General features: G+C 43.1%; 1 protein-coding gene across 1 annotated transcript; it reads left to right on the forward strand.

Annotated features, from left to right (window-relative positions):
• Positions 1-388: 388 nt before the first annotated feature.
• On the forward strand, positions 389-13,495 carry LOC118084935 (stromelysin-1). Its single transcript, XM_035115080.2, has 10 exons — positions 389-551; positions 906-1,150; positions 2,665-2,813; positions 3,570-3,689; positions 6,131-6,292; positions 7,446-7,593; positions 8,577-8,710; positions 10,569-10,728; positions 11,145-11,248; positions 13,138-13,495. Exons 1-10 carry the CDS (start codon positions 444-446, stop codon positions 13,239-13,241), a joined length of 1,434 nt encoding a protein of 477 aa, XP_034970971.1. The 5' UTR covers positions 389-443; the 3' UTR covers positions 13,242-13,495.
• The last annotated feature ends 10,188 nt before the right edge of the window (positions 13,496-23,683 follow it).

Below are 23,683 nucleotides of genomic sequence, written 5' to 3' on the forward strand. Positions count from 1 at the left end.
GGCCTGTGTTATTTATTTCAGCATATCTTATATTTACAAATTAATGTTTTATTCAATTATTCATACAATTGCTCTAATGATTTCTAATTTATATACAGTGGTACCTCAGGTTACAGACGCTTCAGGTTACAGACTATTCCCCTTCCTTTTGGTGAAAAAGTCCCACTTGACGAATCTCACCCACCTTCATAGTAATTGCCAAATCAGGGTTTTCACACTTGGCAGCTCCTGCTGTGTGTCACACTGCTAAAAGGAGCATTTTCTGTGTTTGGCTAGTCAACGGATGTTATAATGTTGTGAGTCATGCTTCTGTTGATTTTATAGAGCAAACACGAAGTATATATAGAGGTCAATTGGAAGCACACAGGCAGATCCATTGACAGAGAGACCGAAGTGTTCTAAGGCTGGGACTCCAAGTCTGGGACGCAGAAGCAAAAGAGACAATGAAGAGCTTCCTACTGGCGATTGCGCTCTATGGAGCACTTTCCTGTGCTTTGCCCTTAACCCAGGAAGCTGATCAAGTTGCAGAAGCGGACCTGAATTTTGCCAAGGTAACGGTAACAGATGAGAAACAGAATTCTGCTGGTAGATTGACTAGCAAAAAAGTAGACAGTTACTAAATGCCTTGTGCAAAGTGGTATTCAATGTGATGCTTATAGTCTGGGGAAATGTAGATTCAGTCCTCTCCTCCTTCTCAGGGCTGCTGGATGGGTTAATTCTTCATGCAGTCCTACATAAAAACACCTTGGAGCAACTCCCATTCTGCTGAGGATGCATGCAATAGGTGAATGACCTCCTTCGTTGCGAACGAAGGCAGAAAGTATGAATGGCTAATTTTAAAATGCGAATGAATATGTGTGAAAATAATTCTATAAGCCATCAAATATATCTTTTCTTCCAATCAGAAATACATAGAAAACTACTATCCTGATTCCACATCGACGCCTGTCATAAGAAGCAAAGGAAGTGACGATATTCCTGCTGACAAAATACGGCTAATGCAGGAACGCTTTGGGCTGAAAGTGACAGGCAGGTTGGATTCAAACACTTTGGCTTTAATGAGGAAGCCCAGGTGTGGGGTTCCTGATGTAGCAGAATACAGCACCTTTCCCGGAGATCCAACATGGAAGAAAAGAAAACTGACATATAGGTAAGGCTTCAGTACACTTAATTGATTTTAAGATGCCATTGGAAGATGCTAGGAATGTTGGCATTCCTCAGTAAGAACAGAAATGGTCTTTCCTTAAAGTTGTATAGTAATAATAATAATAATAATAATAATTTATTATTTATACCCCGCCCATCTGGCCGGGTTCCCCCAGCCACCATGATTGATCTTCCTGCATAATTAAGAGTTAAAGGTAAAGGGACCCATAGCTGCCAAGTTATCCCTTTTTTTAAGGGATTTTCCCTTATGCTGAATAGGCTTCCTCGCGAGAAAAGGGAAAACTTGGCAGCTATGAAGGGACCCCTGACCATTAGGTCCAGTCGTGACCGACTCTGGGGTTGCGGTACTCATCTCGCATTATTGGCCAAGGGAGCCAGCGTATAGCTTCCGGGTCATGTGGCCAGCATGACAAAGCCGCTTATGGTGAACCAGAGCAGCGCACGGAAATGCCGTTTACTTTCCCGCCGGAGCAGCACCTATTTATCTACTTGCACTTTGACGTGCTTTCGAACTGCTAGGTTGGCAGGAGCTGGGACTGAGCAACGGAAGCTCACCCTGTCGCGGGGATTCAAACTGCCGACCTTCTGATTGGCAAGCCCTAGGCTCTGTGGTTTAATTAAGAGTCAGGGCACAATTAATTACAGTTGTTCCTTGGTTCTCAAACACCTTGGTACTCAAATGCCTTGGTTCTCAAATGCCAAAAACCTGGAAGTAAGTGTTCCGGTTTTCAAACACTTTTCGGAAGTTGAATGTCCGATGCGGCTTTCGGCTATTTTTTCTGGGGCACCTGCTCCAATCAGAAGCTGTGCCTTGGTTTTCGAACATTTTGGAAGTCAAATGGACTTCCAGAATGGATTACATTTGGCGCTTTTGTTTTTGCTACTTACTTTGCATTTTTATTTTTGAGGCTTTTTCGGTTAATTTGTTTTTGTGGAACCTAGTTCAGCTACAGATTGATTGATTGTGTGACTGTGGAAATAGATAAAATCCCCCCATCCAAACAATGACTATCCTCAGTGCAGGTAAGAATTTTTTTTTTTTTATTTTAATCATCTACAATACTGTCTTGTTTATTTTATAGTACAGTACATTGATTATTGCTTTCATTTTATGGATCAATGGTCTCACTAGATAGTAAAATTCATGTTAAATTGCTGTTTTAGGGGTTGTTTTTAAAAGTCTGGAACGGATTAATCCGTTTTGCATTACTTTCCATGGGGAAGCGAGCCTTGGTTTTGGAACGCTGTGGTTTTGGAATGGACTTCCAGAACGGATTAAGTTTGAGAACCAAGGTACCACTGTAATTCATCGTTTGCAAGAAGCCTAAAAGCCTGCTCATCATTGCATCGCTTTGATGCACCTAGAAATACAAGGAGCATGGATTTTGTGTCAGATGTGCTGAGATGTAGAAAGATGTCTCTTTTTCACCAGGGACTTCGAAAGCTGTGTGGTGCCATTTCTTTCATAACGTACATTTTCTTTACAATGTTTCACAGTGTTCTGAATTACACGCCAGACATGGACCGCGCTGATGTGGATGTTGCAATCGAGAGAGCTTGGAAAGTGTGGAGCGATGTGACCCCCCTGACCTTCACCAGGGTTTATGGGGAACCTGCAGATATTGAGATCTCTTTTGCTGCTAGATGTAAGTAAATCACACACAAATAGATATAGGTAGTTTACCCAGGTTCCTGGCCAGGCGATTTATATACATCAGGCACGTCCAACAGGTAGATCGTGATCTACCGGTAGATCACTGGATGTCTGCAGTAGATCACTGGTAGATCATTGGCTCCCCCCAAAGAAGGTGAACAACTGCGGCTCCCCTAAAAAAGCTCAACATTTTACCTCCTCCCTGAAAAAACTCAACAACTTTGAGCCGAACCCCAAAAAAGGGGGTAGATCACTGCCAGTTTTTAACAGTGAGTAGATTGCAGTTTCTTGGGAGTTGGCCACCCCTGCTATAAAGCAGGCATGTCCAACAGGTAGATCATGATCTACTAATAGATCACTGGACGTCTGTGGTAGATCACTGGCTCCCCCCCAAAGAAGCTCAGCAACTTTGGCTCCCCTAAAAAAAGCTCTACATCTTTGCCCTGAAGCCCCCCAAACAGGGCTTTCCTTCCTTAAAAAAAAAAGCTCAACTTTGACCTGAACCCCCTAAATCATGGATGGCTTTCCTTCCTAAAAAAAGCTCAACAACCTCGACCAATTTTTACATGAACCCCCCCCCCAAATACAGGGCTTTCTTTCCTAAAAAAAAAAAAGCTCAACAACTTTGACCTGAACCCCCCAAAAGGGGGTAGATCACTGCCAGTTTTTAACTCTGTGAGTAGATCGCAGTCTCTTCAGAGTTGGCCACCCCTGATATACATGTTCTTTGATTTATCTATTTTTAAAGCTCATGGTGACTATATCCCATTCGATGGACCAGGTGGGCAATTGGCTCATGCATTTTCACCTGCTTTCGGTGGAAATGCCCATTTCGATGAGGATGAATCCTGGGTGCGGGATTTAACAGGTGAGTTATTTACTTTTGTCTTAATATTTTCAGCTGTACACTTGCTTGCAATGTGTGACTCTTAGTTACATATGCTGCAAAGTAGTGAGACACGGATACCATTCTAATCCTGGGGTATAAAAATGCTTACCATTATTTTTCCGTGTATAAGATGCCCCCATGTATAAGACAACCCCTATTTTTTAAACCCAAAATTAAGAAATTAAGTTGCTTAGCTTTGGGGGGGGGAGCTCACTTCCGCCAATCGCTCACCCGCCTGCCCCCCACTGCCGATCGCTTGCCACAGCCACTGCCAATCTCACACTTTGCCACAGCCACCAATTGTCTGCCTGCTCACCGCCACCAACAGCCCACCCACCCACTTGCCACAGTCGCCAATCGCCTGGTCACCTCGCCAGAGCAGCCAATCACCTGCCCAATTGCCGCAGCCAATCAGCTTGTTGCTGCCATTAATCGCATGTTCCCCCTCTGCATTCACTATCTGTGTATAAGACGACACCCAATTTTTGCCTAGTTTATTTTATTTTATTTTTAGCAAACAGCATTGTCTCATACACGGAAAAATACGGTATGTTTTTAGGGGCCTTCCTCTATGTTTCTGACACACAAAAGCAACCTGTCTTCAGACGGCCAAACTATGGAGTTCACTGCTACAAAATGCCGCAATGACCCCCAGTGTGGGTGGCTTTAAAGGGGATTAGACAAATTCATGGGAGATAAGCCTATCAGATGGAAGGAGCATCTCCACCCCCATCATTCTGCCCGGACACTGAGGTCCAGCATCGAGGGCCTTCTGGCAGTTCCCTCATTGCGAGAAGCCAAGTTGCAGGGAACCAGGCAGAGGGCCTTCTCGGTAGTGGCGCCCGCCCTGTGGAACGCCCTCCCATCAGATGTCAAAGAGAAAAACAGCTACCAGATTTTTAGAAGACATCTGAAGGAAGCCCTGTTTAGGGAGGCTTTTAATCTTTAATCAATTATTTTATTCTTCTGTTGGAAGCCGCCCAGAGTGGCTAGGGAAACCCAGCCAGATGGACGGGGTATAAATAAAAAAAAAATATTATTATTATTATTTATTATTATTATTATTAATCAGTGGCTTCTAGTGCATCCCAACTTCATGACTCTAATAGCAGTTGCTAGGAACTGCAAGTGGAAAAGGCATTGTTTCTCTCAGATCATGTCTGTGGGCTTCCCAGAGGCTTCTGGAGGCTAGTTCATTAGGATAAATGGAGTGCTGCCTCCTTTGGGGCCAACATTCCTTCCTTTTGACTTGCAACCATTTGACAGGTGGCCCTGCCTTTCAGCTTCCCGCTCCTTAATCTCAGTGTCCTTGCAGAACTCAGCAGGGAGGTGGATGGGACAACCCTGGAATTAGTGAGCTCTGACTGTCATTGGCTCTGGCTGCGTCTGCTATTTGCAGGGCCGTCTTAAGCCCATCCAGTGCCCTGGCACTAGGTCCCTCCAGCGCCCCCCTCCAGAGCCTCTCCAAGGGCCCGGGAGTGCCAAGCGGACCGTGGCAGCAGTGGGAGGTCACCTCCGAGGACTCCGCGCTGCGCCTCCTTCTCGTTTCCCCAGCGCTGGGTTCCGTTCAGTTGAGCTTCGCCACCAGTGCGTGCACCGCGGGACCAGCAAGAGCTGCTTGGGTGCTGTGCGCACGCTGGTGACGAAGCTCGACTGAGCGGAACCCAGCGCTGGGGAAACGGGAAGGAGGCACAGCACGGAGTCCTTGGAGAAGGAGCGCAGTCCTGGCCAGATCGCCGGAACCCTGCGCTCACTTGGCGCCCTTCCAGTGCCCTCCAGCGCCCGGCGCCATGGTTCTCCGCACTACTAGCCTCTATGGCTAGGACGGGCCTGGCTATTTGCCCTTCTGACTCCCACTTCACCAGTCCCAATGAGTGACAGTCACCACTGCCACTGTGAGCACAGCATGTGACTTGAGATGGGTCTTGGGTAGGGCTCTTCTCATGTTCATGGCATTTATTCCTTCGAAAACCATGTCTGATAGGAGCTTTTGCTTCAGTAGCCTGATCTGTAAGGATGGAGAAATGTATTCTGGTCCATGTCACTTAAAGATTTGTTCACTCATGGGGCTGTTCTATCCAATATTTCTATTCTTCTTTAAAAAAAATTAAAGCTACCAAAAAATTTCAATTTATATATACAGTTAAATGCATACTTTTGAATAGATTCCCCCCTAAATATATGTTGTGGAACATATTACCTCTCAATAAAACACAATTTAAAATGCAAAAAGGCATCACATTAGAAACACAAAATCTGCTGGCTAGATACATTCTGCCGGAAGGGGTTGAACTGGGTCATTGCCTAGTGGAATTTGCCAAAATCAAATCCCTAAAGTCCCCCGGGTGATATATGATTTTTCACTTTCTTATACCCAGCTGAGCTTCACAAGCACTCACAATCTTCCTGTTTTCTTTTAGGAGTCAACCTTTTCCTTGTTGCTGCTCATGAGTTTGGCCACTCACTGGGTCTCAGGCATTCTGGGGTTTGGGGGGCTCTGATGTTTCCAACTTATCAAGCTATGGACCCGCAAAACTTCAGGCTTCACCCAGATGACATTGAAGGCATCCAGTCCCTCTATGGTAAGTACAGACTCCCAGATGATTGTGTGGGTTTATTCCATGCAAGAAGAGTCCTGGCCTGGACCCTTAGCTTAAGGACATTCCCAGAAGGGATATTGCCCATCACTTCCTCCTGCCTGCTGTTCCAGCAAAAGAAACTCTGGAGAGTGGCCTTCTGAACAGTATGGTGTGGAGAGACTGTGGAAGACAGTGGCAGGAAACTTGACTTCCATGAAGTTCCTTAAAGTAACTTAGAGCCTGAAGGCAATTCCTCTTCCTTCCCCCCCGCCCCCCCCAGCAACCCCTACATGCTTTTTCTCATTATTGTTATTTTTTAGGAAAGCCCTTTAAACCTCAAGAGAGGCTTTTCAGGGGCACCGGTGGCTGGACAAGAGAAGGGATTGGGAACTTTCCTTCTGTGAATTTCCTTAGTTTAGGATTTGAAATATACTCAGAGTCCTGTAGTGACTTCATGCTCTTTATTGCAGCTTGTAAAACAGTGAATGAAATGCCCCCCAACCCCAGGCTTTTATATACATTATTTACACAATGAGTCCCATCTGATTGGCTGATTCTGCTTCTCTCCTGGGGCCTGATTGGTCTTTTCCTGCAGGCCAATCAGTTGTTGCATTCTACGATCCTACCAGCCTAATAGGCTGTTTGACTTCTTCCTGGAGCCTGATTGGTCTTCTCCTGCAAGCCAATCAGTTGTTGCATTCTATGATCCTACTTGCCTATTGTTCTAGGATCCAAGCTTAGTATATACAGTGGTACCTCTACTTACGAATAACTCTACTTATGAATTTTTCTACTTACGAATGGAGCTCCGTCTGCCATCTTGGATGCGGTTTAGATAGGATTTTTTATACTTACGAAGTTTTAGATAGGGTTGCTTCTACTTATGAATTTTTTCTCCCAATGCATTCCTGTGGGATTCGACTTACAATTTTTTTTCGACTTACAAATGTGTGTTCGGAACCCATTTAATTCGTAAGTAGAGGTACCACTGTAACAGGATTCTAGTTCAGCTCACTTCTTGATGTGAATTGGCAGAGCCAACCTGTTATTTCATCCGTTATTGGGTTTGACCATCATCCAATGAAGCCCCTTGCTCTGAGCTGCAGCTTGCAAATCTTGCTTGTCCTTCAGTTCTTCTCTTTAACCCCTTTTCAAGGACCCCCTGAAGGTGGTGATGGTGATGACAGTTCGTCAGGAAACCCAGAGGCACCAACAGAGGCACCATCCACAGACTTGTGTGACCCTCGCCTGGCTTTTGATGCTGTTTGCTCTCTCCGAGGGGAAACCATGTTCTTTAAAGACAAGTAAGTTACATCCAAAGCACTAACAAGTTTCATTTCTAAGTCAAAGTCATGCCCAACCCCTCCAGCTGCATTTCAACCCAAAGCACTGGAAGGTGATATCTGGGTGTTCCCTTTCATTTTGTTGGACTTTATTGCTGCTTCAGATGGGTTTAATTGTTGACCTCTCAGCTTGGTTTGCCATTCCTCTCTGGAAGGGACCTTGCCTTCTTTCCATCTCCGGTCTACTAGCATCCGGGCGGCTGTTGTTCTGTACATAAAAAGTCTATGCCGAAATGGCAAAACGGACTGGAAAACTCAGAAACCAAGAGGATAAAAACTTTATGAAAGAATGGGGGTGGGGGAATTATAAGTTATCTAGGAGACCACTCTAAGAAGATGGAAACAATGGCAGGATTATTATTATTTTCACTTGTAGTGTAACAATTACAATGGATAATATGGATTGATATAACACTTAGAGTTTGCAAGAATATGCAGTTTAAAATGTTTAACATGGGACCCCCATGGGGGGCGGGGTTCTGCGATTCGGAATAATCTCTGTTTATGGATATATATTTGAATTTTTTTAAATATATAACTTTGTATTTGTAAAATCAAATAAGAATAATTTCAAAAAATGATAAAATAAAATAAAAAAATTGTTGACCTGTCAGTAGCCCAGTGAATTTTACATATTTGTAGAGCTTGCTACAAATATGTGTAATAAGCAGAGAAAACCACCTTATACAGAGACAGACCATTGGGTGACCTAGTTCAGTATTGTCTACACTGCTGAGTAAAACCTTTCCTGGGTTTGAGACTAGGCACCTCTCCCAGACCTACCTGGTGATGGGCAGGGATTGGATCTGGGAACTCCTGCATGCTAAACTGGTGATCTACCACTGAGGTTCCTGAGGGGGTTGGACTAGATGACCCTCGGGATCCCTTCCAACGCTGCAATTCTATGATTCTGTGTTTCTAAAGATTCACATTGTCTCCCCCAGCTTTTTCTGGAGAAAGAATCCCCAGAGAAGAGATGTTGAAAAAGTTCCTATTTCTGCCTTCTGGACAGCTTTGAGCAAGGGCATAGACGCTGCGTATGAAGTTAAGGCTGATGACACAGTGTTTCTCTTCAAAGGTAAATGTTCCGAGTCCCTTGTGAGTGTGGCTGAATGGCAAGTAAAGAAGCTAAGAAGGAGTTGAGTGGAGGGTGTCATGTTGTTAAGCAGAAATACTGTAGCTGTGTTAGAGGCTACAGAAAGTTAGTTACCAAATCCTAAGCTACAAAGTGTGGCTGTTAGAATGCCGTACAGTCATACCTCTGTTTAAGTACGCCTCGGTTTGAGTATTTTCAGTTTAAGTACTCTGCAGACCCATCTGGAATGGATTAATCCACTTTCCATTACTTTCAATGGGAAAGTTCGCTTCAGGTTAAGGACGATTCAGGTTAAGTACAGACTTCCGGAACCAATTACGCTCATACTTCGGGTTAAGTATGCTTCAGTTTGAGTACTCCGTGGACCCGTCTGGAACAGATTAATCCACTTTCCATTACTTTCAATGGGAAAGTTCGCTTCAGGTTAAGGACGATTCAGGTTAAGTACAGACTTCCGGAACCAATTACGCTCATACTTCGGGTTAAGTATGCTTCAGTTTGAGTACTCCGTGGACCCGTCTGGAACAGATTAATCCACTTTCCATTACTTTCAATGGGAAAGTTCGCTTCAGGTTAAGTACGCTTCAGTTTAAGTACTCCACAGACCGTCTGGAACGGATTAAGCCACTTTCCATTACTTTCAATGAGAAAGTTCGCTTCAGGTTAAGTATGCTTCAGGTTAAGTACAGACCTCTGGGACCAATTATGTTTGTAAACTGAGGTACCACTGTATTAAGACCTTGGGAGGCTGGGTTTGAAGTCCTAACTCAGTCCTAACCTATCTTACAGGACTGCTGTCAAGTTTTAAAACTCTTTGAAGGAAAAAGTGGGATATAAACACAATAATATATAAATAAAATAAATTCTGGGCTGCTGTTAGTGGAACTACTATGCGTATCTTAGGATATCAGTCTAATAATAATAATAATAATAATAATAATAATTTTATTTTTTGTACTGCACCCATCTGACTGGGTCTCCTCAGCCACTTTATTTGTTTACTCAAAACCATGTCAATGCCATTTTTGACATACCCATCATGAGGTTTTAAAGCAACGTTACCTCAATATGACCTCAATATGTAACTTGCAAAATAAATAGATGAGCAGCCAGCATTAGGCAAAAAGAGACGTATTATTATACTCAAGTGGTATCAATATCCTGGAAAGGCCTAAGGAAATCAATACGTTTCTACCAAGGTACACAAGTACCACCTGTATTGGTGCCTGCCTTGATTCAGAGGGAGGCTCTTTCTCATGTAAGCCAAGAAAGGCTAGTAGAATGCTCCGTCCCATGAGCCTAGGGCCCTACAGGATTTAACCTCCTTCCGCCGGGCCTGTAAGACAGAGCTATTCTGCCTGGCCTTTAATTTGAACTCAGCCTGATCTTTTCTTTCCCTTCTCTTCCCCCCCTCCCCGCTTTTATGAAGATTACCCGCTCTGGGACCCCACAGCTAATTCTCCCCTGGCCTCCTTGCTGGCCCAAGTAGGTCTAATTTAGCCAGCTAGCCCTGGTGACTATCTAATGTTTATTGGATGGATTTTCCCCAAATTGATTCTTGAACTTGAATTTTATTGTTATTCATGCTTTTATACTGTATTTTATGCTGCTTTTATGTTGTTTTACATTAAGTGTTTTAAATTTGTTGTTAGTCGCCCTGATCCCAGTTTTTTGACCCGGGAAGGGCGGGGTATAAATAAAAATTTAGTATTATTATTTATTACAGATCGCAGGGTGCTCCACAACATACGGGAATCCTGGGCTCTCTCATTCAGATTTGTTCCATCTTCATGCAAAGTTCTCTCAATCATTTTCTTTCTTTCTGTCTTTTGCTTAACAGGACACAAGTATTGGGCCACCAAGGGAAATATTATACAGGGAGGCTTCCCCAAGAATATTCACAGCCTGGGCCTCCCGAAAAGTGTTAAGAGCATTGATGCAGCTGCTCATGACAGCATCTCAAAGAAGACCTATTTCTTCTCTGGAAACAGTTACTGGAGGTAAGGGGAACTTACCTAGCTCACATGGAGCAATCCAGAAAGTTCATTGAGAAGCAATTTAATTCAGAAACGAGGAACTGGTAGTCCTCAAGATGCCATTGGACTCCAAAACCCATCAACTCCAGCAAAAATTGCTAATGGGCAGGGATTGTTGAGAGCTGTAGTCTCGGTGACATCTGGAGGACCAACCCTCCTTTGCAACTGAAATGCAAATAATGTATCTCATGGTTTTTGCTGCTTTGCCACCCATCCCAGAACCAATGGAAGACACCATTGTTTAAAAAACACCAGTGAAGGAAAGTCCTTTCATAATGCTCCCCACGTTACATATGTAGGTTCACATATAAGGAGTTTTCAATGTAGCTGTTTCTGCTGGTGCAAAGAGCAATGAATTCTCAACCCATTCATTTCTTTAGATATGATGAAGCCCAGAAGTCCATGGAAAAAGGCTACCCAAGAAAGATATCAGCTGACTTCCATCAGGTTGGCTCCAAAGTGGATGCTGCTTTTCTGAATCATGGTGAGCAGATGACCATCATCATGGCGCTAGCCTATTAAACAATATTTTCTTCAGTGTAATGGTGAGATGATAGGAGGACTTGACCACATCTGTGAACTTGGCAAGTTGCTCAATGACCTGAGCATCTCAGGACTGCTCCCTTGGCCATGGTCCATGTCAGGATCTAAAAAGCAGGTCTTAGCTCAGAGCCAGGTTGGTAGCTGAGTAGCAAAGTTCCCAGGTTCAATCCCTAGTGTCTCCTATTCGGCCTGGAAAAACCTCCTGTCTGAGACTGTTTTCTTGCCCACAAAGATAATTTTCAAAGTAACAAGAAAGAAATAGAAGGGGGGAAAACATTCTTTTTTTGAGACCAGTTCACAGACCCCCCTGAAGCCCATCCGTTGCCCCCCTTGGGGTCCACAATGCACAGGTTGAGAACCCCTGTCATAGAGGACTCTGTGCAGACTACAGCATTTGCTTCGCAGGAATGCTAGTGCAACTGAGTGTGAAAGTTCCCCAGAGGCAGAAAGTTTCCCCAGAGGCAGTACATTTCCGAGCACAATTCAAAGGGTTGGTGCTGACCTTTAAAGGCCTCGGCCCAGTATACCTGAAGGAGTGTCTCTACTCCCATCATTCTGCCCAGACACTGAGGTCCAGCTCCGAGGGCCTTCTGACGGTTCCCTTACTGTGAGAAGTGAAGCTACAGGGAACCAGGCAGAGGGCCTTATCGGTAGTGGCGCCTGTCCTGTGGAACGCCCTCCCGTCAGATGTCAAGGAAATAAACAACTATCTGACTTTTAGAAGACATCTGAAGGCAGCCCTGTTTAGGGAAGTTTTTAATGACTGATATTTTAATGTATTTTTTAATCTTTTATTGGAAGCCGCCCATGGGGAAACCCAGCCGGATGGGTGGGGTATAAATAATAAATTATTATAAAATTATTATTATTATTATTATTATTATTATTATTATTATTTTGAAAAACAACTGATCAGGCACTGACTCCACGCAGCAGATCTGGACCCTCTTGGTCCTACAATTGGAAGCTTTGTTGTTGTTTAGCTGTTTAGTCGTGTCCGACTCTTCGTCACCCCATGGACCAGAGCACGCCAGGCACTCCTGTCTTCCACTGCCTCCCGCAGTTTGGTCAAACTCATGTTCGTAGCTTTGAGAACACTGTCCAACCATCTCGTCCTCTGTCGTCCCCTTCTCCTTGTGCCCTCCATCTTTCCCAACACCAGGCTCTTTTCCAGGGAGTCTTCTCTTCTCATGAGGTGGCCAAAGTATTCGAGCCTCAGCTTCAGGATCTGTCCTTCCATTGAGCACTCAGGGCTGATTTCCTTAAGAATGAACAGGTTTGATCTTCTTGCAGTCCATGGGACTCTCAAGAGTCTCCTCCAGCACCATAATTCAAAAGCATCAATTCTTCGGCGATCAGCCTTCTTTATGGTCCAGCTCTCACTTCCATACATCACTACTGGGAAAACCATAGCTTTAACTATACGGACCTTTGTCGGCAATTGGAAGCTACTTTCCTGTTTATTTCTTCGTCAATGGATACCCACATAACCAACAGCAGAAAGCCACTGAGAATATTGCTGCTGAGTATGGTCCCAAAGGGAGGTATTTTCAAGCTTAGGGGAATCTCAAGGTTTGTAGAAGTACAAAGGAATTGTTGGAGGAGGATGCAGAACAGCCCAAGACTGACATAGGAAAGAAGGAGAAAAGTCAATTGTCAGAGGGAGGTTGGGTCGGAATGGAGCGTTGTGGTGGAGGAGAGCGGTCGGGAAGCATGTCTTACTGGGAAAGTGTGTAGGCTCATTCTACACTGATGTGTTTTGTAGGACTTTGAGAATTTCCATCATCCATTAGATCCACAGGTTTTACTCTCCCTCATTTTTCTTTTCAGGACATTTCTATTTATTCATTGGCTCAGAGCAATATGAGTTTGACAGCAGAACCAAAAGATTTATCGGCATCAAGAAGAGCAACAGCTGGTTTGGGTGCCAATGACACGGGACAAAGAGTGATGCAACCTAGAAGAAGGGAATCTCTTGACATTGTGTTTGTTGGCTTGTCCTGTGGTTCCATGAGCCACGGAACAAGCAGCATTTTGAATAAGGAGCTTCTAAAATGGAATTCCCCTCTGTTTTTAACTTACAATAGATCTTTTTTTAAAAAAAGAATATTCCTGTTTCTATCTTTGTCTTTTATTTCAAAGTTCATTTTACTGTTCGTAAACTGTTTTTATTTAAAATCAAGCAGTATATAACTTTTGTTACATAAATTAATAAAAATTTATTATAAATTATTGCAGCAAACAATATGTATGTTGTATGCTACTTTGTAATAAAGTGAATTTTTTATTATTATTGTTGTTGTTGCTATATGATTATTATTGTTATCGTTTATCGTGGTTCATCACGAGGTCTTAGGGCAAATTAGGTAAAGGTAAAGGTAAAGGGACCCCTGACCATTAGGTCCAGTCGTGAGTGACTCTGGGGTTGCGCGCTCATCTTGCATTATTGGCCGAGGGAGCCGGCGTATAGCTTCCAGGTCATGTGGCCAGCATGACAAAGCCAATTCTGGCGAACCAGAGCAGCACACGGAAACGCCGTTTACCTTCCCGCTGTAGCGGTTCCTATTTATCTACTTGCATTTTGACGTGCTTTCGAACTGCTAGGTTGGCAGGAGCTGGGACCGAGCAACGGGAGCTCACCCCGTCACAGGGATTCGAACCGCTGACCTTCTGATCAGCAAGCCCTAGGCTCTGTGGTTTAACCCACAGCACCACCTGGGTCCCTTTAGAGCAACTTACAATTATTTAAAAATACAATTTGAAAATCAGTTAAAATGATTTCATTTGTGAGAATAGGGTGGATTCTAAAATATGTGTCCCAGGTGTAAAAGGTCAGGGGAAGGTGGGTCTTCAGCATATGACAAAACTACATAATGAAGGTCCTCATATTAGCTTGACTGCGTGACTTCTCCTTCCCTGTAGGGTCATGGATGAGCTTTTCCTGAATCATCACTATATTTTTGCTAAAAGAGGAAACTTTCTTTTTAAGAAAAAAAAGGAAATGTCTTTAACTTAAAGAAGTAACCCATGAGACCATACCATTTATGGATGTATGAAATATATTACACAGAACAGCCCATAGACTGTACAAACAGCTACCAGTTACACATATTTTTTACATTGGAGAAAAGGTGTTTTTCAGAATAAAATTTCATTAATTTCATTTCAAGCATATGCTCTACCACTGAGCTATAAGAAACTAGAAAGAATGAATTAAAACTACGTCAACTTTCTAAGCAGCTCGTTAGGCTTGTTTAGAGAATAATATTTTAGCAAGGGCCAACAAGAGGTGCTTGCTTGATCTCACTAGGCAAGGAGTTTCAAGGTGTAGTCACTGCAACACTAAAAAATAAAGCTCTAACAATGCAGAAGAGGTATTATTTTGCACCTGTATTTTACTTTGCATCAAACATTGGTCATTTTGTCCGTCCACAAAAAGCTAAAATTTACAGTGGAAAATATTCTTTTGAACTATATACCTATTGTACGGAAGTTAACAACAGGACAATGAAAATGGATTCTACACATTCTAATGGTAGACAGGATACTGATATTGATGAATTGGAAGAATAAAGATATGATCCCCATTAATAAATGGATTGACCATATGATAACATGCACACCTTATGAATGGACAGCTTACAGAAATAGACTTTGCTTGGATAAATATGACAAAATTTCAAATGAGTTTATAAAAAATGCAGCAGGCTATCAATATTTACAAGTGTATTAGTATAATAATATGAAATTTATATGAGAATGAATGGGTTTAGGGTATTTTTTTGTATTTTGTACATCGTTTCTTTCTGCACATTTTGTGCCTTTTAATTGTTCTTTTCTTTCTTTGCATGACTTCATTTCTTTAGAATCAAAACCTTTTGAATAAAATACAAATGGCAAAACAAGAACATTGGTCATTGGGTTGCCTCAAGGCATAACCGAGTTCCCTGAGTTCTCCTGAACTACAGGAAGCTGCATTGTACATTAGAGTGCATTGACGTGCTAGCTTAATGGATATGTTAAAAACAAGTTATGTAAATATATATAATGATTATTTTTTTTGCTGTGTTTACTGTATAAAGATTTAGAAGTGCACCTAGTCCTTCACAGCAGTGGAAAACTGAGGAGACATCTTTCTAAAGCTGTTTGGTACTTGGCAACTATGGGATTGGTTATTGGTGTGAGGGCAGGGGCTTAATCCTTCAAATTTGGTTCCCCGATAAGCTGTTTGGTAAGCTGTAGTGCCTTCCACACTAAACATGCTTTTTATTGGTCTTAATTTTATTGGTCCTGTTCATACCCACACCTGCATTAGGGTTACAGGAGGTAGACCCTTTTCTGTCATGACAGGGACTCACCTGTGCTGAGGGCCTGAAGAGCCTTGCCTGCTTCCTTCCATCTGGGCTGAGAGGACTCCGTTTTTGTTTTTTAAATTGCTTTTATTTTTTTATCTATCATTTTAAATTGCAATTGATATTAATGCTGTATTCTTAGTTTCAGATATTATGATTTATGTGAATGTTTGTTTTCCATTTGGTTGTGAACTTTTTGGTGTGTTTTATTTATTGCTTACGACTTTTGTTAACGTTGGTAATTATGTAAATCTTGTCATGTTGTACTGTAAGCCACCTTGAGCATTGTTTTAACTATGGAAAGGCAGCATACAAATAAAATGATGGTGATGATGGTGATTACAGGATCAACACTTGACTAAAAGCCAATGCAGAATTTAAAATATAAGTCACTTTGAGATATTTTGCAGTAAGTGCCAAATAAATGCTAATGTTAATAATAATAATAATAATAATAATAATAATAATAATAATAATAATGTTTTGACCAGGCATAGGCAAACTCGGCCCTCCAGATGTTTTGGGACTACAACTCCCATCATCCCTAGCTAACAGGACCAGTGGTCAGGGATGTTGGAAATTGTAGTCTCAAAACATTTGGAGGGCCGAGTTTGCCTATGCCTGGTTTTGACATTAGGGCAAGGATGTAAAAGCACTGGAAGACCCAGATGTCTGAGCTATGGCTCCTTTGTTATCACATTGACCTATAATTGTTATTGTGACATCACCAATTAGAGACGACCACGTGGATGGAAAATGCACCCCTTTGTGGGGTGTGATTGGGCTAGATGGAGCATGAGACCTCACACCATTTCCTACAGGCTAAAACCTGTTCCTTGAGGACGGCAAGTCATGTTCACAGAGGGGTCACATGCCCCTTCTTCAGAGAGGCCACAATATCCACCCACATGACCGTGTCTGGTTGGAAAAGGGACTCACAGAGCCAATCCCAGGTTGGCAGAGGAATTCTGACTCTGGCACATGGGTTCAGGGGTTCAGGGGTGGGCTTTCTGGTGTCACAAGGGCCATGAATCACCCTTTAAGGTTGATGTTCCAGCAGTTGGACATAAATTATCCCATCTCTGCTATTCAGGTTCTATCTCTTCTTCATCTTCTTCTGTGCAAATATTATTTATATGCTATACACAATCTCTTGTCTTTTCTTCCCCTCACCTTTTTTGTTGTTGTTGTTGTTGGCAAAATTAAATTACAAATAAATTCCAGTGGTGCAAGTCATTAACACCTTGTTGGATGATATTCCTGTTTTAAATGAGAAAAATGGCTGTTCCATGTCTTGAAGCATAAACCTTCCGTCTTTATCCCAAGATCAGTTACTTAGTCATAGAAGATATAGGTATACATCCTAAGGGCAATTGTATTGCAAAATACAAGGAACCAGGTATGAAGCCAATGGTCTCCAGCCCTGCAGTTTATCTTCGCGTTAATTAAATCTGATATCCTTGACACACTTTAAAAAATCAAACCGATGAGTCATGTGCTAACATTTCAGTCTGTTGTGGTGGCGTACTTGAGTACTTGAGACTTCGAAGGAATAATTTGTAATCAAAAGCTGCCTCCCGGAAAAGTCTGCTGAAAACCATAGTGAAATAGCCTTTTGTAAACCACAAATTTCCTCTTTGTCTCATGAGAAATGATGGGAACATACCAATGGGGAGATAATCCGATTCAATTTGTTTCTGACACTTGGAAGAAACAATTTTGTCACCAAGAGCAAAACACTTTCTAAATAAAATCTCTTACTTTATTTAAATAGTTATATGACACCGTTTTCCAACAAGGTCAAGACGGGGGTAACAGCATACAGTGAAAATGAAATAGAAGAAAGAAGAAGAAGAAGAAGAAGAAGAAGAAGAAGAAGAAGAAGAAGAAGAAGAAGAAGAAGAAGAAGAAGAAGAAGAAGAGTTTGGATTTGATATCCCGCATTATCACTACCCGAAGGAGGTGAGTGGGGCTGAGAGACTTCAGAGAAGTGTGACTAGCCCAAGGTCACCCAGCAGCTGCATGTGGAGGAGCGGAGACACGAACCCGGTTCCCCAGATTAGGAGTCTACCGCTCTTAACCACTACACCACACTGGCAGAAACCATTTTTTAAAAGTAACCTTAGCAGTTAAAACATATTCAAAAAGAGAGCAAACATTTAGGACTTGAAAGGGTTCCTAACATGGAAGCTTGTTGCCATCTTCTGGAAGGCCATTTGAGAAATCCAGTGAATATATCGTCTTCCTAGTACTAAAAAGCCATATTTCTTAGGACATTGGGACCCAGAAAACATAGCTGCCAAGTTCTCCCTTTTTTTAAGGGAAATTCCCTTATGCTGAATAGGCTTCCTCGTGAGAAAAGGGAAAACTTGGCAGCTATGCCAGAAAAGGATCTCAGTAGGACAGGTGCATTCAGAAAAAGGTGATGTCCTTGTGATATCCTATTAAAATGGGTTTGAGGGTCTTTACCAGCCCCTTGAATTGAACCTGGAAACAAAAACGAGTTTAATGGTGTAGAATCATAAAGCAAGTTCTTCATAGGTATGTTGTGCGTGTGTGTGTGTTTCTTTGTGTGCGTTGGGCAGTGCAGTCCTGTGCATGTTTACCTGCCGGATCAACACAAAGGTCCTGTGTGAGTGCCTGGAGGCGGTTGGAGGATGGATGGCGGCTAACAGATTGAGCTTGAATCCTGACAAGACAGAAGTACTGTTCGTGGGGGACAGGAGGCGGGCAGGGTGGAGGATTCCCTGGTTCTGAATGTGGTAACTGTGCCCCTGAAGGACCAGGTGCACAGCCTGGGAGTCATTTTGGACTCACAGCTGTCCATGGAGGCGCAGGTCAATTCTGTGTCCAGGGCAGCTGTCTATCAGCTCCATCTGGTACGCAGGCTGAGACCCTACCTGCCTGCAGACTGACTCGCCAGAGTGGTGCATGCTCTAGTTATCTCCCGCTTGGACTACTGCAATGCGCTCTACGTGGGGCTACCCTTGAAGGTGACTCGGAAACTACAACTAATCCAGAATGCGGCAGCTAGACTGGTGACTGGGAGCGGCCGCCGAGACCACATAACACCGGTCTTGAAAGATCTACATTGGCTCCCAGTACGTTTCCGAGCACAATTCAAAGTGTTGGTGCTGACCTTTAAAGCCCTAAATGGCCTCGGTCCAGTATACCTGAAGGAGCATCTCCACCTCCATCATTCTGCCCTGACACTGAGGTCCAGCACCGAGGGCCTTCTGGCAGTTCCCTTGTTGCGAGAAGCCAAGTTGCAGAGAACTAGGCAGAGGGCCTTCTCGGTAGTGGCGCCTGCCCTGTGGAACGCCCTCCCAACAGATGTCAAAGAGGAAAACAACTACCAGACTTTTAGAAGACATCTGAAGGCAGCCCTGTTCAGGGAGGCTTTTAGTGTTTAATAGATTATTGTGTTTTATTTTTCTGTTGGAAGCCGCCCAGAGTGGCTGGGGAAACCCAGCCAGATGGGCGGGGTATAAATAATATATTATTATTATTATTATTATTATTATTATTATTATTATTATTATTATCATCATCATCTCATGTAACCTTGTGTTCCACAGTGGTCAACCAGCTGCTTCCCAACCCACATAAAGAGCCTTCTTCTCTTGCCATTCCATAGACAATGGTGACGAGAAAGAAGGCCTTCTTGGTGGTGTCCCCCCCCCAAACCTTTGGAATACTTTGGAAGCTTCTCTAGCTGTAACAATGGGCAAATTTGGCAATATCCATTTCTCTCTCTCTCATTCTTCCCGCATCTTCAGTTCAACACAGCAAATGGTGCTTTTTAAAAAGTTTTAAGTTTTAAGGTTTTAAGTTTGAATTTCAGTTCAATATAAGAACATACGAAGAGCCTGCTGGATCAGGCCAATGGGCTTTTTAGTCCATCATCCTATTCTCACAGTGACCAACCAGATGCCTGTGGCAATGTCATCCTTTAAAGACACAACACAAACGCTTCCATATTTATTTATTTTTAAAAAGTAACAGTTTAAAAATATTTCCAGTACAGGTGCAGACTGGGATAAAGATCTCCACTTAAAGGTCTTGGTGACTCCAGCGGGCGCCAATAAGGAACAGAGACAGTACCTGTAAATATTGATCCTGCAAATATGTGGATTTTTTTTTTTTAACTGTAGTGATTGCAAGCTGCTTTGTGGAGGGATTTTCAATAAAATAAAATCAACAAAGGGAAGAATGAGGGAAAACAATTTACGTCAAGTTCACTGTAAATACACCAGGTATTATTAATGGTGCAAAGCAGAGTATGGAGGAGGGGAGAGGTGGGGAGCAGATATCAGAGAATTTCCCAAACAGATTGAAGAAAAAAAAAATTAAACAGGGTTGCCTTGCAAGCAATAAAGAAACCATACAGAAACTTGGTACAGTGTTGTGTTGTGGTTACAGTGTCAGACTTGGAGCTGGAAGACCAGGGTTCAAATCCCCACTCAGACATGAAGCTCACTGGGTGACACTGGGCCAGTCGCTGCCTCTCAGCCTAAACTACCTCACAGGGTTGTGGGGATTAAATGAGGAGGAGGAGGAGAATCACGTAGGCCACCTTGAGTTCCTTGGAGAAAAAGATAGGATATAAATGGATTAAGTAATAAATAAGCAAATTCCTTCAGTAGCACCTTAAAGACCAACTAAGTTTATATTTTGGTATGAGCTTTCGTGTGCATGCACACTTCTTCAGATACACTAGAAACAGAAGTGTCAGACCCTATATATATACAGAGGGTGGTGGGGGTGGGTGGGAATGGGTGATGGGCTGATGGGAGTGGTAAACCTGTAGATGGCTGTTAATGGCTGCTGATGGCTGCAATTAGTCCTGGGCTGAGGTGCTAAAGAAAGCTTGATCATGCATAATGAGATAAGAATTCGATGTCTCTATTCATCCCAGGTGCTTCCATGGTTTTAAGCTTGGTAATGATTTCCAATTCAGCAACTTCTCTTTCCAGTCTGTTCCTGAAATTTCTCTGTAATAAAACAGCTGCTTTCTGTTTCACCCATTCCCACCCACCCCCACCACCCTCTGTATATACATAAGGGTCTGACTCTTCTGTTTCAAGTGTATCTGAAGAAGTGTGCATGCACACGAAAGCTCATACCAAAATATAAACTTAGTTGGTCTTTAAGGTGCTACTGAAGGAATTTTTTTATTTTGCTTCGACTCAGACCAACACGGCTACCTACCTGTAATAAATAAGCAATTAACTTGGAGGGAAAAACAAACTCATGGCACATTTTGTATGGTACATTTAATATCCCACTGGTCTTCCATCACTGAGTCCCAGCTGGGACTCTTATACAGGCACTGAGCAAACCCAAACCAGCTTGGCTTGTGCAAGCAACACGAGCACTTCTGCCATGCTCCAGAGGGTAGTATTCAAGTTACCAGAAAGGAGATTCTGGCTAAACATCAGGAAGTAAGAGCTGTTTGACATTGGAGGTTTTTGAAGCAGAGGTGGAGTGGTCTTCTGTCCTGGATGCTTTAGTTCAGATTCCTGCATTGCAGGGGGTTGGACTAGAGGACCCTCAGGGTCCCTAGCTTCTGCCAACTTAGCAGTTCGAAAGCAGGAGTGCAAGTAGATAAACAGGTACCACTGCAGCGGGAGGGTAAACGGCATTTCCGTGCGCTCTGACACTCAGTATGGCTAACCTGATCGAAAACACCCACCCACCCCACTCAAACATGAAAACAAAGATCACCACAGCCATTCATAAAACAAACAACCACAGCCTAGGCCAACCCCAACCTCTCTCACCACCAAAGGAACACATTTGAATAGCAGAGAACCTGTGCAAGCGACCCTGACACAAAACCCCCACACATATTAAGTAAAACTGAAACATCGCCACCCGACACCACCCCCGCTCACCTTTCCCCCCCCTCCGCCTCTTTCCCCCTTTTCTTCCTAAAGTCTCAAAAAATAAAACTGACCTGTAAAAAAAATGTTACTTGGAAAAAAAGAGAGACATTGCACATACTTTTGTAAACCAAGATAATCTTTAATAAAAATACATTTTTAAAAAAACCAAAAACACGGAGCCAGTAGTAGTTTAGTCATTCTGGCCACATAACCCGGAAAGCTGTCTGTGGACAAACGGCAGCTCCCTTGGCCTGAAAAGTGAGATGAGCGCTGCACCCCATAGTCACCTTTGACTGGACTTAACTGCCCAGATGCTTTTGAATTATGGTGCTGGAGGAGACTCTTGAGAGTCCCATGGACTGCAAGAAGATCAAACTTCTCCATTCTGAAGGAAATCAGCCCTGAGGGCTCACTGGAAGGACAGATCCTGAAGCTGAGGCTCTACTACTTTGGCCACCTCATGAGAAGAGAAGACTCCCTGGAAAAGACCCTGATGTTGGGAAAGATTGAGGGCACAAGGAGAAGGACACGACAGAGGACGAGATGGTTGGACAGTGTTCTTGAAGCTACAAACATGAGTCTGACCAAACTGCGGGAGGCAGCGGAAGACAGGAGTGCCTGGCATGCTCTGGTCCATGGGGTCACGAAGAGTCGGACACAACTAAACGACTAAACAACAACAGCAACAACCGCCCAGGGGTCCTTCACCTTTACCTTTTTACCAGGGTCCCTTCCAAGTCTACAATTCTATGATTCCACATCATTGACAAAGCATGCAGTATGCCTTTACTGTGGAGGCTGGCTCATTCGAGAGAACAGGACGCAGCCGCCACCAACCTCGATCTGCCCACAGCAAGTCCCCAACTACTTATTGGCTCTGGCTCCACCTGCTGCCGCCCTCTCTGCTTTACATCCTATCCATCCCAATGGGTACCAGCCATAGCTGCATGCTAAAAATAATACTGTAATAATAAACATTTAAAAATCCAACCGGTGCCATCAAAGTTCTGAACACATATTTAATTTTTACTGCAGCAGTTTGACAGATGTTGCTTGATGTTGCTCATCCAAACTCATTATCTGGAAGAACAGCTTGTGCCAGTCGAATCAATGTTTAATTTATTGTTGGGTAGGTGGGTTGAATCAGAGAACATCAAAAGGTGTTATAGGAAGCTCGTGCCATGGAACAGGTCCCTGCTTGCTAGTAACTGTTAGGCATACCCTGTTGTATAAGTAAGCCACAAGTTCTTCGCTCTGTTGCAATTTTAGTAAGCATTAAAAAAAAAATTGGCACAAACGTCCCATGTGAATGAATAACAGATTTACTTGGAATGTTCACAACGCAAAATGTCTATTTTGGGGACATAGATGGGAACATCATCAAACTATGTTATGTTGGTTATTTCCAGCCTCTGTCATGTAGGGGGTCCACATTGCTTGGAAATTCAGGAATGATCAAGTTACTAATTTTCATGATTGAAAGGACAAATTCTATAATGAGTCACCAGAAGCCCCTCTTAGCTATGATTGTGCTGTGAATCATGGCCATCGATGATGCTTCTAATGGATCAATGAGTCTCAGCAACAGCTTCCCAGTTCTTTTAAGTGGTAAGGAGAAATCGAAATGAGCAAGCAAGCAAAAACAAAAACAAACCAAAAACCAAAACAAAGCCCAAAACATCTGAAGATGGCAAATACATTTATAAGGAAACATTCCCTGAAGATTCATGTTCTATCACATTCATTCTGCATCTATTCATCACATGATGAAGTGTCCTGGATGGATATGGCCAGTGCTTTTTTCCTGGAAAAAGCGGGGGGGGGGGGGGAGAGAGAAGCTCACCATGAAGTTTGTTTGTTTGTTTGTTTGTTTGTTTGTTTGTTTGTTTGTTTGTTGCAGGCCCAGTTGCAGTGCCACACCCACACACCCTGGGCAGTGCCCAAATGTAATATGTGATTAATAAACTCAAGCAGACGATGATCTGGATTAGAAATGGCCACAACTTTATTGATTACAGGTATAGGTGGATTTTTGGGTCCGGCATTGGGTATATAGCCATTGCAGCCCGCCCACTCCCCAGCAGACAAATAAGAATAATAATTTCATTTTTGAAAGGTTTAAAAACCCTGGAGGTT

The sequence above is a fragment of the Zootoca vivipara genome, chromosome 4 (assembly GCF_963506605.1).
Source record: "Zootoca vivipara chromosome 4, rZooViv1.1, whole genome shotgun sequence".
NCBI classification, from domain to species: domain Eukaryota; kingdom Metazoa; phylum Chordata; class Lepidosauria; order Squamata; family Lacertidae; genus Zootoca; species Zootoca vivipara.